We start from the raw sequence: 13,270 nt of genomic DNA on the forward strand, positions 1-13,270 counted from the left end.
TTTACTTGACTTTACATCTCATTGCTTCCATATACTTACTTTTACATGAACTTTTGTCAACATTTTTTGGTTTCTAAGGAAACACTAATATTATAATATTTTAAAATCATGTTTAAATCATGTTTCTTAAAGGGGTAGTGTTGGAAAATGATAATTTTATACTCATTTACATTAATTAAACTCAAAATTTGGGGTATCCTAAAGTTAAACTAGAATTCTATGTGTTATGACTTTGGTATATGCCTTGAAAAAATGTGTGCGTATCTTTTATTGTAATTTTGTTGTCATTACCCATTCTGGGCTCAAGAGAATGTCAGGAGTGGTTGCATGTCCCAAACAAGGCAGATGGTGTAATATTTCAAGAAGGAGCTGGGCAGAGGAGGGGAAATCTGTGGAAGAGGAAGGTAGATTAGTTTTGAGGGAACCACTTGGCTCAGACAGCAGACCTGGTACAAAGTAAGAAAATAGCATCAGTTCTTGCAGGATGAGCTCTCAAGTATGTAACACTCAATGTGGGTGGTGACCGTGGACTGGTGTAATTTTGAGGTAGAGGTGGTAGGCGATTTGCATTCTTGGATAATGTGAGGGCAGCATGATAGTGGAAAGAAGAGGGCTTTGAATCTAGAAACCTAGTATGAGTTACATTCCTACCCTACACGGTCTGTGTTGCTTTGGGTAAGTTGGTTGACCTTTTTGGGTTTCAGTTTCCTCATCTGTATAATGATATTAAGACCAACTCACAGGCTTATCATCAGGATAATTATATAATGTATGCAAAATTGCTCAGTAAGCTGGGATGTGCATTAAACATTACTGGTGAAGAGTGAAGATAGTTGCTATTATATTATCCAAAAGAGTGAATGCAGTTAACCATCCATATTTCCTAACCCAGACCTCCTCTGAACCAAATCGATCCGCTGGGACCTACAAAATATTACATTCAGCGCAATGATTAGTGCTTTTAAAACCCAAACTGACATCTAAATCCACTTGTTCATCTATTAATGAGGTGTGATTTTTAATTGTTATTTATTAAATGTGGGACTTATTTATAAAACTTAGAGAATCAGATCTGGAGGGAATGTTACCTAATTTCATCCCTCTTTTCCAGCAGGGCTGTAATCAAATGTGAATTAGCCCTGACAGATGGTTGTTGGATTCTGTTCCTAAAATTTTTAAAGAAGATTTCACAGTTTTCTTCTAAATTCTTTTAGTAATTGAACAATTCTTGTGCCAAGTTCTTTCTTATAGCTGACCTAAATCTGTAGTTGTAATTTTAAGTCCTTTCCCCCACTCCTGTCTTTACTGGAGATGGAGAACAGCTGGTCAGCAGCTTTATGCTAATAACTCTTTGTATATTTAAAGAAGAGTTACTCAGTTTGCTTCCCTCTCTCCACCTCCTCCTACCCTCCAGAATCCATCCCCTAGTATTCTCTGAATCATTCATGACAATGCTGCCCAACTCCCTACCCCTCTCTCAGATGCTTGGCTGTTTCATCCAGCTGGAAAAAATGTGTTGTTAGTGGCCACATGGCCCTGGAGACAATCAGGAAAGCTCCTGCCCACTACTTTGTGCATAATCTTTACCCTAATAAGAAATAATTAGAATAACTCTTGACAGTGTTTGATGGGTACCTGAAAGACACATTTATGTCATAAACATGGACCTTTGCAAGGATACTTACACACAGGTTGCTTTGCAAGTTAGGACTCCCTGGTGACTTGGTGCACCTGACATGCCATTGAGCTACTACTTTGCTTGCTAAAGATAACATTGATTGATATCTCTGCTCCATTGGACTTGATCTTAGAAGACATTTAGCTAACACTCCTGAGTATAGTGTACATTCAGAAGCACACTGACAACTGGAAAGAGTTAAAGGGTTTCTCCAGCACTCTTAAGTTGCAAATGGGGGAAATAAGTGACCATTGAGAATTGAGCTCATTAAACTGATCCCAGGTGATTTCAGGTGCTTTTAATCTGAACATGTGTATTTTTATGTCTCTATAGGTTTACTACCCAGAACTCTTTGTCTGGGTCAGTCAAGAACCATTTCCAGGCAAGGAAATGGAGGGAAGGCTTCCTAAGGTAAGATCCTGATCTACCATTTTTGACGGGTACCTGACAGACACATTTATGTGAACACTACTTTCAATTTAGTGGTATTTGGGGAAAAATGTTATTTCTTTTTCATTTTAATATCCATTATATGCTACTGTAATGGTCCATTAGCATGATACTGTGATGACCTTGGAAAGAATATATATTTTTGAAAACATAATGTAAAGTCCTATGACTCTTATAGTTCATTTTATCTTCCTTTCTTGCCAAACAAGTAAAAACTATATTTTTATGTAAGAATCATGGAATCAATTTATCACATGTGCATTTTACAGATTCCTTGTTGGACAAACTCAAATATGATAAACCTAAAAACTAAAAGAGGTGGTTAGGAATAGGGGATTTTTTTTAGTTGTAGATGAATATAATACCTTTATTTTATTAATTTATTATTTATGTGGTGCTGAAGATTGAACCCACTGCCTCCTGTGTGCTAGGCAAGTACTCTACCACTGAGCTACAACTGAAGTCCCGAGGATTTCTTAAAAGTGTGAAATGATGACCTTTTCTTCTGCTAATAATTCCTGATGTCTGATAAGATTCCCTATGAAACAAAGTGGGAAGAACATAAAAACTGTTTTATTCATTTTCCTAATTTGTAAGTTGAAAAAAACATTTTATATTAATATGGTTTTGTTGCTTTGACATCTTAGTGTGACAATTCTCTGCTTTAAGAAAATTTTTAAAAATTTATATTTCAGCACCATTTTGAGACAAACAAAAATTTATCAGTTTTTACTATAGATACCTTTAGACTTTGCCTTTTAAGATAAATATCAATTTGACCTCAGGGAGGAGGATTGTACTTTTTATCACTGACACTGATTTTTCAATGAATAAAGAAAAAGTCTGTTGGAAATAAAATTTATATTCAAAAGTTTTATATGTGTCATTGACTAATGGTAAAGTCTTCCCCCAGAAAACACTGCTATTTCAATGTTTAAGAAACTTTTCTTTACTCTAAAAGGTTTTAATTGTTGCAGAAGTTGAAGAGATTGTATCAACTGGAAGTTCACACTGAAAGAAAACAATCCTAAATCATTTTTAATCTTTCAGGGAATTTCTTAAGGTCGAGGTTGAAGTCATTGGCTGAAAAGTAGAGGAACAAAACAGCTTAGGCCCTGCCTGATCTTCAAGGTCTTTCAGGATCCAGGCCATAAGCAGTCAGACAAAAATACTCATCTCTTCCTTCATCATCCCACACATAATGGTCCCTAAGACTGAAGGATTTGACTATTCAGAAAGGCTGGGAATGGGGTAGGAAAAGGATGCGTTCAGTGTCCCCCACAGACCTGCTCTTCTAGAGTTGAAGAAAGCTAAATACTAGAGCTCTCTCCACCTACAGCAGCAGCACAACACTAGACTCTGTGTGTGTGTGTGTGTGTGTGTGTGTGTGTGTGTCTGGGAACCAAACCCAGGGTGCTCTGCCACTGAGCTACACTCCAGCCCTTTGAAACATATATACTTTTCCCCTAGACATTTTTATTGAGCCAGATCAGGGCATAATTCCCTTGAGGCAGTTTAGGGTGAAACAGAAATACAAGCATAGCCTTTTCCTTAACTCTTGCTTCCTTAGGCATCCGAAATTCTTCTCTTTGATACTGGTGACATCAACCAGATGGGTAAGAGCAGGTGAAGCTCCTCAGTGAGGTCAGCAGTGTCACCCTTAACTCTTTGGAAAGCCATCAGGGATCAGATCTTGCACACACTGAAGCATGCATGCTTTAGGGGGTGGGCACAATGGATTGCAAGATCCACACCTCTGCCATTTAAAGTTGCCTCCTCTCTAAATAAATGAGTAATATTTTAAGCATACACTATTTTTCTTTCTCTGGCAGTTTTGTTTTGACAAAGCACATCTTTGCATAATTGTAAGGAAAATAATCTTGATTTACTTGGTCCAAAGCACATTATTGAGTAACTGGGGGCTAATCTTCTAGTAATCATCAGAAGGGAGGGCCACCTACCAGAGATATATCAGCTGTAGTGACATCCAGGAGAGTAGGTCTGTGGGGGACACTGGACACCTCCATTCCCCACCCTACTCTCAGCCTTTTTTTTAAATATTAATCCCTCAGTCTTTAGGGACCATTTTATGTGGGATAATGGAGGAAGAGATGATTATTTTTTTCTGAATGCTTATAAGGCCTGACATCTGGAAAAACAAGATGTCTCTGTGTCTGTTCTTCCCTCTTCAAGAGGCCTCCTTCCCTAGTTGTTGAATCCTAAAACTCCTTTAGTGTAACAGAAAGACTATTCTTTAAAACAGAATGGGTGGGGGATAAATGGGAGGCAGACTAAAATCTAGTAAGTCCAGGGTTCTAAAGGGAAAATGCACAGAACTGTGCCCACCCCCCATCAGGACCTCCTCTCCTTGCAGCCATGTTAGTCTGTGGGCCCTCAGGGTTGGTCCTTCAACAGCCACCTCCATGCACAACCTAGCACAGTGGGCTTGCTGGTGCCCCATTACTTGGGTGTCTGTCTCCCATTGAGCAAGTTAATTATGAGCAGGTTGGGCAGGGAATGTTTTTGTTTCTGTTTTGATCTCTGTGGGCTTAGAATCTAATAGAGCGCTCAAGCACTCACAACATGAATAATGAATGAAAAAATGCGTGTGTATTTTTAGGACCTCAAAAGGAAGGGGGGAAAAAGTAAAAATGTTAAATACTCTGTTTTTTTTTATTTATTTATTTATTTTATTAAAGAAGTACCTCTTTCCAAATTACCAGGTTTTCCATTTCATTTTCTTGTGTATTTTTCATGGAGGTAAAAGGGTACTAAGACTGAAACTTGTGTTCAGAATGCAGTTGTTCAGTAACATAATTTTTATGAACTTTTGATTTCCCTTCCTTGCTGGACTGTTGACAACTAACAGCTATTGAATTCTTTGTTTATCCAAAACCTAAGTTTGTCATGTCCTGACTATGCTAACTGATTGACTGAGGGGGAGGTAGTGGGCGTGACATTATTTTAAAAACACCAGCAGATTTCTTGTTTTTTTTTTTTTTTTAATTTTTGGATTGAAATTATTTTCACAACTACAAGGAGCAGACCAATATTATAGCAATTTTTTTTCTTAATCCTTAATGATGTGTGAGTGATTAAATATATTTTAATTTAATTTTCTGGGTTTTCCCATTGGTAGATACCCAAACAACCTCTGAAATCACAACTTAAGCCCTGAAGCATTAAAGTATATATTATGTGGATTTTACATACATCCTACAAATGTTATATGCTTTCAAAGTCTGAGGTATTTAAGCAAAATTTAGGCACACCAGTTGTTTCATATGCAAAACCTGTTCAGTAAATAAGACTTCTTAAAGTTCAATTGTCTGCTGCATTTTGTTCAAACTGAGGTTGCTGGAAATGTTTATTCAGTTTTGTGTTGTTTAGAAGAAGTTCTCAACTTCTGAATTCTTAAAAATAAATTCAGATGTGATAATTTAAAGATCACCAAATAAGAATATCACTTTAGTCCAAGTCCTTATATCTAATCAAGTTCATTTTTATTAAAACTGTCCTGTTAGTACCTGTGACCTGAGCAAAAAGCAAAAAGAGAGAGAGAAAAACCAGATCCTTTAACAGATCTTTTAAAACCACAAGGGAAATTTTTTTTTTTCCAAGAAAACTCCAGCAATTAATGGCTTAACTAAAAGAGAGTCTGTTGTCAATCTTCAAGCTTTAGTATATTCATAACTGAACAGGGCATATAGTCCCTGTGTGGTTAGTTAAGACTTCTGTATTGCTTGGGTACTGCTCTCTTGCTGCCTGGTTGGGATGGAGGGCTGCTGTCTACTGCTGGCCCCTTCAGTGTGTCAGCAGAAGCTCTATGGTAGATGACCATCAGTCACACTGAGGTTGGATCATTGTAAGTCAGAAACACAAAACTTTGCTCATCAGGTTTAGAAGAGCCCCAGTCAACCCAGACCAACTGAATCATGCACTCATCTGGCCTTGTTTTCCCACTATCCTCCTCTTTCCTACAGCCACAGTTCAGGTTCCCCTCACATTATTTCCTTACCAAACGCTTCCATTCTTGGTGCCCACTTCTGGTTCTGACCATTAGGACCCACATGGAATGTACTAACTGCTTATAGAATAAACCACACATAGAAAAGATTTATGCCAGTTGTTTTAAAATATTTTTGTTATATATTAGAAAGCTGATTATTACTCCTCACCACACCACCTGCTGCACTTTAAAAAAAAAATTACCTATGAACACTCCTATGAGCACCTCTCATCCAGCCTGACGTTGGGTCATATCTGACACTACCAAATATCCCCAGAAATCTGACTCTCAGGAATGCTGCCTCACACATGGCTGGCCACCACCATTAGAGAGCCACTTGATTGTACTGAAGCAAAGGCGGTTAGTGTTTAATTGCTTCATGCCCCCACAGACCTAATATTTACATTTGGGTGAACTGTGTTTAATATGTAAACCGTTTGCAGAATAGCAGGAGTTCAAGGATAAAAAGTGGGTAGGAAGGCTGGGGATGTAGCTCAGTGTGGATCCCTTGCCTACGATGTGTGAGGCCCTGAGTAGGTAGGAGAAGCAGAATTAGAAAAAAAAAATGGTTTCAGAAGCATGACTGTTTGTCTTTTTTCTCTCTGTGTGTGTCTGTCTGCATCCACCTGCTTTATAGGGAAGACTTCCCGTCCCAAAGGAAGTGAACCGCAAGAAGATCAATGAGACCACCGCTGCCTCCCTGACTCCACTGGGCAGCGATGAACTCCGCTCCCCAAGTATCAGTTACCTCCACTCTTTTTAATCGTAACACCTCCATTTGTATTACATATGGTGTATGGGTATTGATGAGGTCATGGTATCATATATGGGATTTTTTTCTGTGTAAATCATCAAGTATACGAAGAAACTATGGGACTCTGAGCCTTGCTTTAGAGAATTTACAGTGGACAAATAGGTATCATCAAACCAGTTTTTAATCATTCTGACTCAAGTGAAAATGCTCAGAATTTCACACTGTGAATCCACGTTTACAATCCCCCTACAGGTGGGCCTTCAGGCCTGGTTCGCTACAACAGTGTCTTCCACAACTCAAACTCCCACTGCTCTCACACAACTGGTCCACTCCTGCCTTTTCACTCACACAGCTCCCGACTGCTTCTTGCAGAGGCTGAGAGTCCCCATTTTTTTTTTCATTTAGATGTAACAAGCCTAGTAGTTTATGTTCATCAATTGTCTGTATATCTCTATATTTTATCCATGTACTCTTTTGATGTATAGAAGTAGTTTGAAACTCATTGTTTCCTTGTGGTAAGTGACCGAGATGCTGCCACAGGACCTGAGACACTGATGAATGGTGCTATTTTGGACTTTCAACATGCTCCTTGGCGAGGTAGCTCTGATGGAGTTATTTTTTATTTCCATGTTCTAAGAAGGTGTTGGTACTCTGTTTCCCTGAATGTTGTTCTCTAGACTGGATTGACTTGTTTTCCTTGTGTCTTCAGTGTGGCTTTCTTCCTCAGTGTTGTAGGTTGAGCGAATGCTACCAAGAGTGTGAGAGACTGTCTCGATGGCTGGCACTCATGGATATGCAGTCATGGTAGTGGGAGCAATCACAAAACTGTAATTTACTTACCAAATCTCTTCCAATCCGTAGCCTCGCCTGCCTGACTTACAGAAAGAAAAGCAATAACTTTACAGGCATTTTGAGATGTCTCTTTGGATTCTTTCTTTTTGACCAGATAATTTTTGCGGGGTGGGTGAGGGATGGGGGTGGGTGGGAGTGGGATGGGGGGAAAGGTCCACTCTTTAAATAAATGCCATGTAAAAAGAATCCAAAACACTGGCTTCTGTAGGAATATGAAAATTACACCTTTCCCAAGAATTAAGTTGAAAAACTGTATTTACAAAGTAATAATAATGATGATGATAAAAGGCAGAGCAATGTTTTTGGGCAGTTTTGACAAGCAAGGGTAGATTTTACATTTTTGTCCTTGCTCCCAGTGAAATGAATAAACAAAAATAAAATCAGATAATACCATCTACTCATGGAATGTTGTTGTGTTAGCCAGTCTGAAAGCCCACCTTAATTTTTATATAACTTTGTCTTTTAGCTCTTCCTTTGACAGGGCAGGCCTTGTTCTGAACTGTTCCGCTTCTGACTGTTAAACACCGATGACGCATGCGCTGCACTTCGTTCTCTTCTTGCGCCCCCATTGGCCTGAGTTTCTTGTGCTTTACTCCCACCCCCCTCCTTTGTTAGAATAGGTATATCAGCTGTGTAAATAGAGCAAGAAAACAGTATTCTGCATCTGTGGCATTTATGTAGAGTTGCAGTTGTGTACTGCTGAAAATGCAGGCTTTTGTAACAATGTGATCTTTACTGATGCACTCACAAGTACCCAATGTATTTTAGCTATTTTAGTAGTATTTGTTCAATAAATATGCAAGCTGTAAAGGAATTGTCTGATTTGGCTTATCGTTGAAGAAGAGTCCTACTTTTGAATGCCTTCATTGGTGCATGCTAATTTTTGTGTTCCCAGAACCCTTCAAGTCAGGCCTGTAAACCCAGGGGCAAATATCAAAAGAGAATCAGTTCTGCCTTTCATGCATTTTCCCTTTTGAGGGCTTTACGAGATTAGGAGCTGGGCAGGGCCTCATTAAGATGGTATTAGCAGAGCTGCCTCTGGACACAAAAGAAATCAGACCAAGATCTTTTTATTTCTTGACTCTTTCTTCCTTTCAGGGCCTTCCCACATACCTCAAAACTTGTTCTTTCTCACTCCTTCCATTAAGACCTACTCTGTGGTATTCTTTATCCTTACCAAAAGATACCTGACCTTGCTTCATGGAATATTTGCACTTTTACACAGACAAAAGGCTTAAACTTGTAAGAGGATAAAATTTTGAGATAGAATTTTAAGTCACTTCATTTGGACCTACCCAGATACATGGAATTCAGCAGATGATAGAATGGCCTCTCCAGAACCTTCTGGAGGTCTCATGTGACCGTGAAACCTGGCAACTCAGGGGATTCATACTCCCAAAATTGGGAAATATCTGCTGGTCTCTTCATGTATTATGGGAGTGGAACTTTAATTTGGCTGTGTACAAATCACTAAACCAGGTGATTGGGTTCAGATATTGAGGGATCACCTGAACAGAGGCTAAAGAATAGAATTCTGAGATAAACAGCCAGAGGGGTAAGGAAGAGGAGCTGAAGAATGGGCATCAGATGCTGTCTGGTAAATCTTGGGTTCTTGATCATGCATGTCAAGAGGGACTTCTAATTTTCGGGTTGCTGAGTTTACTTTGAAATTAATACGCATCTCAAATTTTGATTGAGTTTCCTACTCACCCTCAACTTTTAATCTTTTTATGAGAAAGTATCCTTAGGGAAGAACTAAATCCCAGGTGCCTACCACATAATCAGATTTTTTTCAACCTGAGGGGAAAATTCTTAAAGACACCCTCACTTCTTTGTAATCCCATCCAGAAATTGATACATCTGGATGTAGGGGAAGCCCTTCTTATATTTGCTTTCCTTTAAACTTATAAACAGGCCTATTTCCCTAACCCACCAGGCTCCCATCACCTGTGGGATTGTCAAATTGTCAGGGAATAACCTTGACTTCTTGCCTTGTTCTGAGAATAGAAAAAGGTGATGAGATTGAGCCATGGGGGTGGAACAGATGGATTGCTCCTATCTATTTCCACATAAAAAAAATTTCAACCACATTTTGCATCTTGGAACAATGAAAGTTTCACATCTCACAGATTCTGTTGATCAGGAATCCAGGAACAATTTAACTAATAGTTATTGCTCACGATCTTGTGGTTGCAGTCAAGATGTCAGCACGGACCATAGTCCTCTGTAGGCTTGACTGGGGCTGGAGAACCGGCTGCCACTATGGCTCAGTCCTGTGACTGTTGGCAGGATGCCACAGTTCCTCTATTCATGGGCCTCTCTATAGAGCTGCTTGAGTGTCTTCTTAAGTTCCAGCTTCCTCAAAAGTAAGTAAGTCAAGAGAGGGCTAGGAGTAAGCCAAAATGCCTATGATCTATTCTCACAATGCACCATCATCTATCATTTTCTGCTCATTAGAAGCAAGTCATTAAGTATAGCCCACACTAAAGGAAGAAGGGAATTAAGCTGTACCTCTTGGAAGGAAACCAAAGAATGTTTGGACATGTTTTTTAAATCAACACACTCTCTGAAGTTAAAGCACTCCAGTAATTGTAGAGCAGGGGTCAGGTGTAAAAAGAGGTAAAACTAGAATCATAGCTGCTTCTTTCTGCTGAAAAAGTTTTCCAGTCCTTTGGAGCTGAGAGACTAAAGGTAGAAGAGGACAGCAACCAGGAACTATAATATTTGGGTTGCACAGCCTCCATTTATTAATCCCCACAAAGGATATTTATAGAATGTTATTAGAAGCTTTAAAAACAAGGAACCTAAAATAAAAGACATGTAAAGTTCTCTGAGCAAATTGTGCACTGTGGGATTCATTGGTAACAACTCCCTTGGTCTCCAAAAAGTTTGAAATATTAAATGATTGACCCTGCACTGCTCCTTGAAGGTACAGGAATCATGGGTGAGGATCAGCTATAGACTTGTTAGGGTAAATAACTGCTGAAGCAGAGCTAAGAATTGGAGCTGGCTGGAGTCAGAGACCCCAAACTGCTTTGTTCTTTCACCAGAGGCAAACATAGCACCATGTTATGTTTGGGTGGAAATTGCCAACCAACAATCATGGACTACGTATAACCTATAGGCTTGTTTTGTTTTGCCTACAATGTGTTTTATAAAAATATTAATTTATTTGCCATTATTGACAAACTTGAAGATTTTGCATGAAAATCTGGATTGAAAATGAGAGATCTAGGAATAGTGGGATTGGAGTTGAGATGAAGTCTCTTCCTTTGGATGAGGCACGCCCCCTCCTTGATTCAGTCCTCACCACTCTTTTCTCACAATCTGCCTGCTTCATGCACTTACATCACTGCCCACCTCTGTTGGTCTGGCAGTTTACAACATTAATCCTGTGGTTCTAAGGAATGGTGATGCACTTATTTTCACCAAAAAAAAAAAAAAAAAAAAAGACTAGGAGACTTATACTCTTTGCTTTGATAGTTGGAGCACTTGGAGTACCATGGACAACAGATTGGAAACAGAGGCATCTTAATGCTCATTCCAAAACATGTCTGCTGCGATCTCATTTGAGCCTTTCCTGGGCCCCTTTGAAACTATTAAGTCATCCTCCTCCCATGGTAAAAAATCTTGGATGGGGTCAGGCTAGGCTCTGTATGGGTAGAATAGATTCATGATTTTCAAACTGAGGTATGTGTTCCTAAAGGCATGCAATGGTTTTCCAATGACTATATGCTTATGGATAGTTTTAAGATCCTCTGTATAAACTATATTCTTTCCTAAAATTGGTTGTTGAGAACAAGTCTAGGTTTATAATAGTTCTTTCCCCACACACCTTTCTTATAAAAGATATATAGAAGTTTTACCCATCCCAAATTTCAGTATGATACATCGCCCTTAACTTGACACCCAAAAACCCAGGTGTAGCATACTGAAAATTTCCTCTAATGATAATAATTAATCTGTAGAGCTTGGGGCTTTCCTTTCTGAAATACATATTAAAGGTGAATATGATGTTAATAAGGTAGAAATGGGGCTTTTGGACTCCCATGTAGATTTTCAAAATTCAAGTATGGTAAAGTGAAATGATGGGCATTTCAATTTTGATTTCCTTTTCTTTCTCCTGATTTTTATTAAAGAATGTGTTGCTCTTGAAGGAAAATCCTGAGAGAGTAATACAATGAGACATTTGTTAAGAGACATCAAATACCCAAAATGGCTTCTTTGTGTGATTTTTTTTTTAAGTTGTCAATGGACCTTTATTTATTTACATGTGGTGCTGAGAATCGAACCCAGTGCCTCCACATGCTAGGCAAGCACTCTACCACTGAGCCACAACCACAGCCCTCTTCAAGTGATTTTTAAGCAGTTGTTTTTCACTATTTCAATATCTATCCCTAGGTTGTATCTTTACTAGGAAGAAGTTACTAGAAGTAACTTGGAACAGCTGGATCAGCATAGATTTGCAATGCTGATTTATTGTAATTAATTAATTAATTAATTTTGAGACTGAGTCTTTCTATGTTGCCCAGCCTGGCCTCAAACTCTCAGATTCAACCTATCCTCCTGCCTCTGCCTCCCAAGAAACTGGGACTAAAGGCATGCACCACCGTACCTGGTTTACTGATTATTTTACATGTAACCAGTAAATTTTCACAAAATAGAGTGTAAAATGTGTGTGATTTGGTTAAATCCAAGGATTAAAAAAAAACTTTCATGTGGATTCTTCCATATTTGATGTGCATTAGTTAACAAAATTGTCAAAACCTATTGTATCAACTAATGGCATGAGATTTTTATCCAATTACAGTCAATTATCATCATCTTTTCTCTTCTAAAAATGTTTATTATCTTTTTCATAATTGCAACAAAAAATGTATGTGCTGTCAGATTGATTAGCAGCCTAGAACTTTTCTATGATTAGTGGAGTTTCTGATTTTTACACTAGTTCTTACGTAATTATTGTTCAAAGGTAGTCAACAGTGTTCAATAGCTGCACATTATTTCTCTGGAGATAGGATGTACTTTGTATCATTTTTTTCTTGTATAACATGAGGGTATATTGATCATCTTGTTTTTACAGTTTATTTAAACATGCAAAAATTGATTATATTAGATGTGTATTATCTTAATTTTTATTGTTTTTAGTAACCAGTTTTATAAGATATACTTTTAGTTTTCATAGATTTTTAAAATAGTCCTTGAAATAGCTATTTGAAATGAAAAATGAAGTCAACCTTTTTTTTCACATAAAATGTATGTGATTTGGCTAACCAGTGTGACAGTGAAGATTAACCTTGCTGATGAGGTTTTTTTTGGTTTTTGTTTTTTTGCCAAACATTTCCTATGAATGAATTTACTCTGTACTCCAAAGTAGAGATAATATATTTAAAGCAAGAAATAAGATAAAAGTAGGGCTGGGGTTGTGGCTCAGTGGCAGAGCACATGCCTTGCACTGGGTTCAATCCTTAGCACTACATAAAAATAAATGAACGAAATAAAAATATTCTGTCCATGTATAACTTAA

General features: G+C 38.2%; 1 protein-coding gene across 4 annotated transcripts in view; it reads left to right on the top strand.

Moving 5' to 3' along the window:
• The window catches only part of Nrep (neuronal regeneration related protein), a 30,810-nt gene extending 23,110 nt beyond the window's left edge, over positions 1 to 7,700 (top strand). For all 4 annotated transcript variants that reach the window (XM_071612348.1, XM_027927844.2, XM_071612347.1 and 1 more), the window contains 2 exons: positions 2,012 to 2,089; positions 6,775 to 7,700. In XM_071612348.1, coding sequence (XP_071468449.1) covers positions 2,012 to 2,089; positions 6,775 to 6,900 — 204 coding nt within the window. In that variant the 3' untranslated portion in view covers positions 6,901 to 7,700. The remainder of the gene's footprint in view (positions 1 to 2,011; positions 2,090 to 6,774) is intronic.
• The last annotated feature ends 5,570 nt before the right edge of the window (positions 7,701 to 13,270 follow it).

This window comes from Marmota flaviventris, chromosome 5 (genome assembly GCF_047511675.1).
Source record: "Marmota flaviventris isolate mMarFla1 chromosome 5, mMarFla1.hap1, whole genome shotgun sequence".
NCBI lineage: Eukaryota > Metazoa > Chordata > Mammalia > Rodentia > Sciuridae > Marmota > Marmota flaviventris.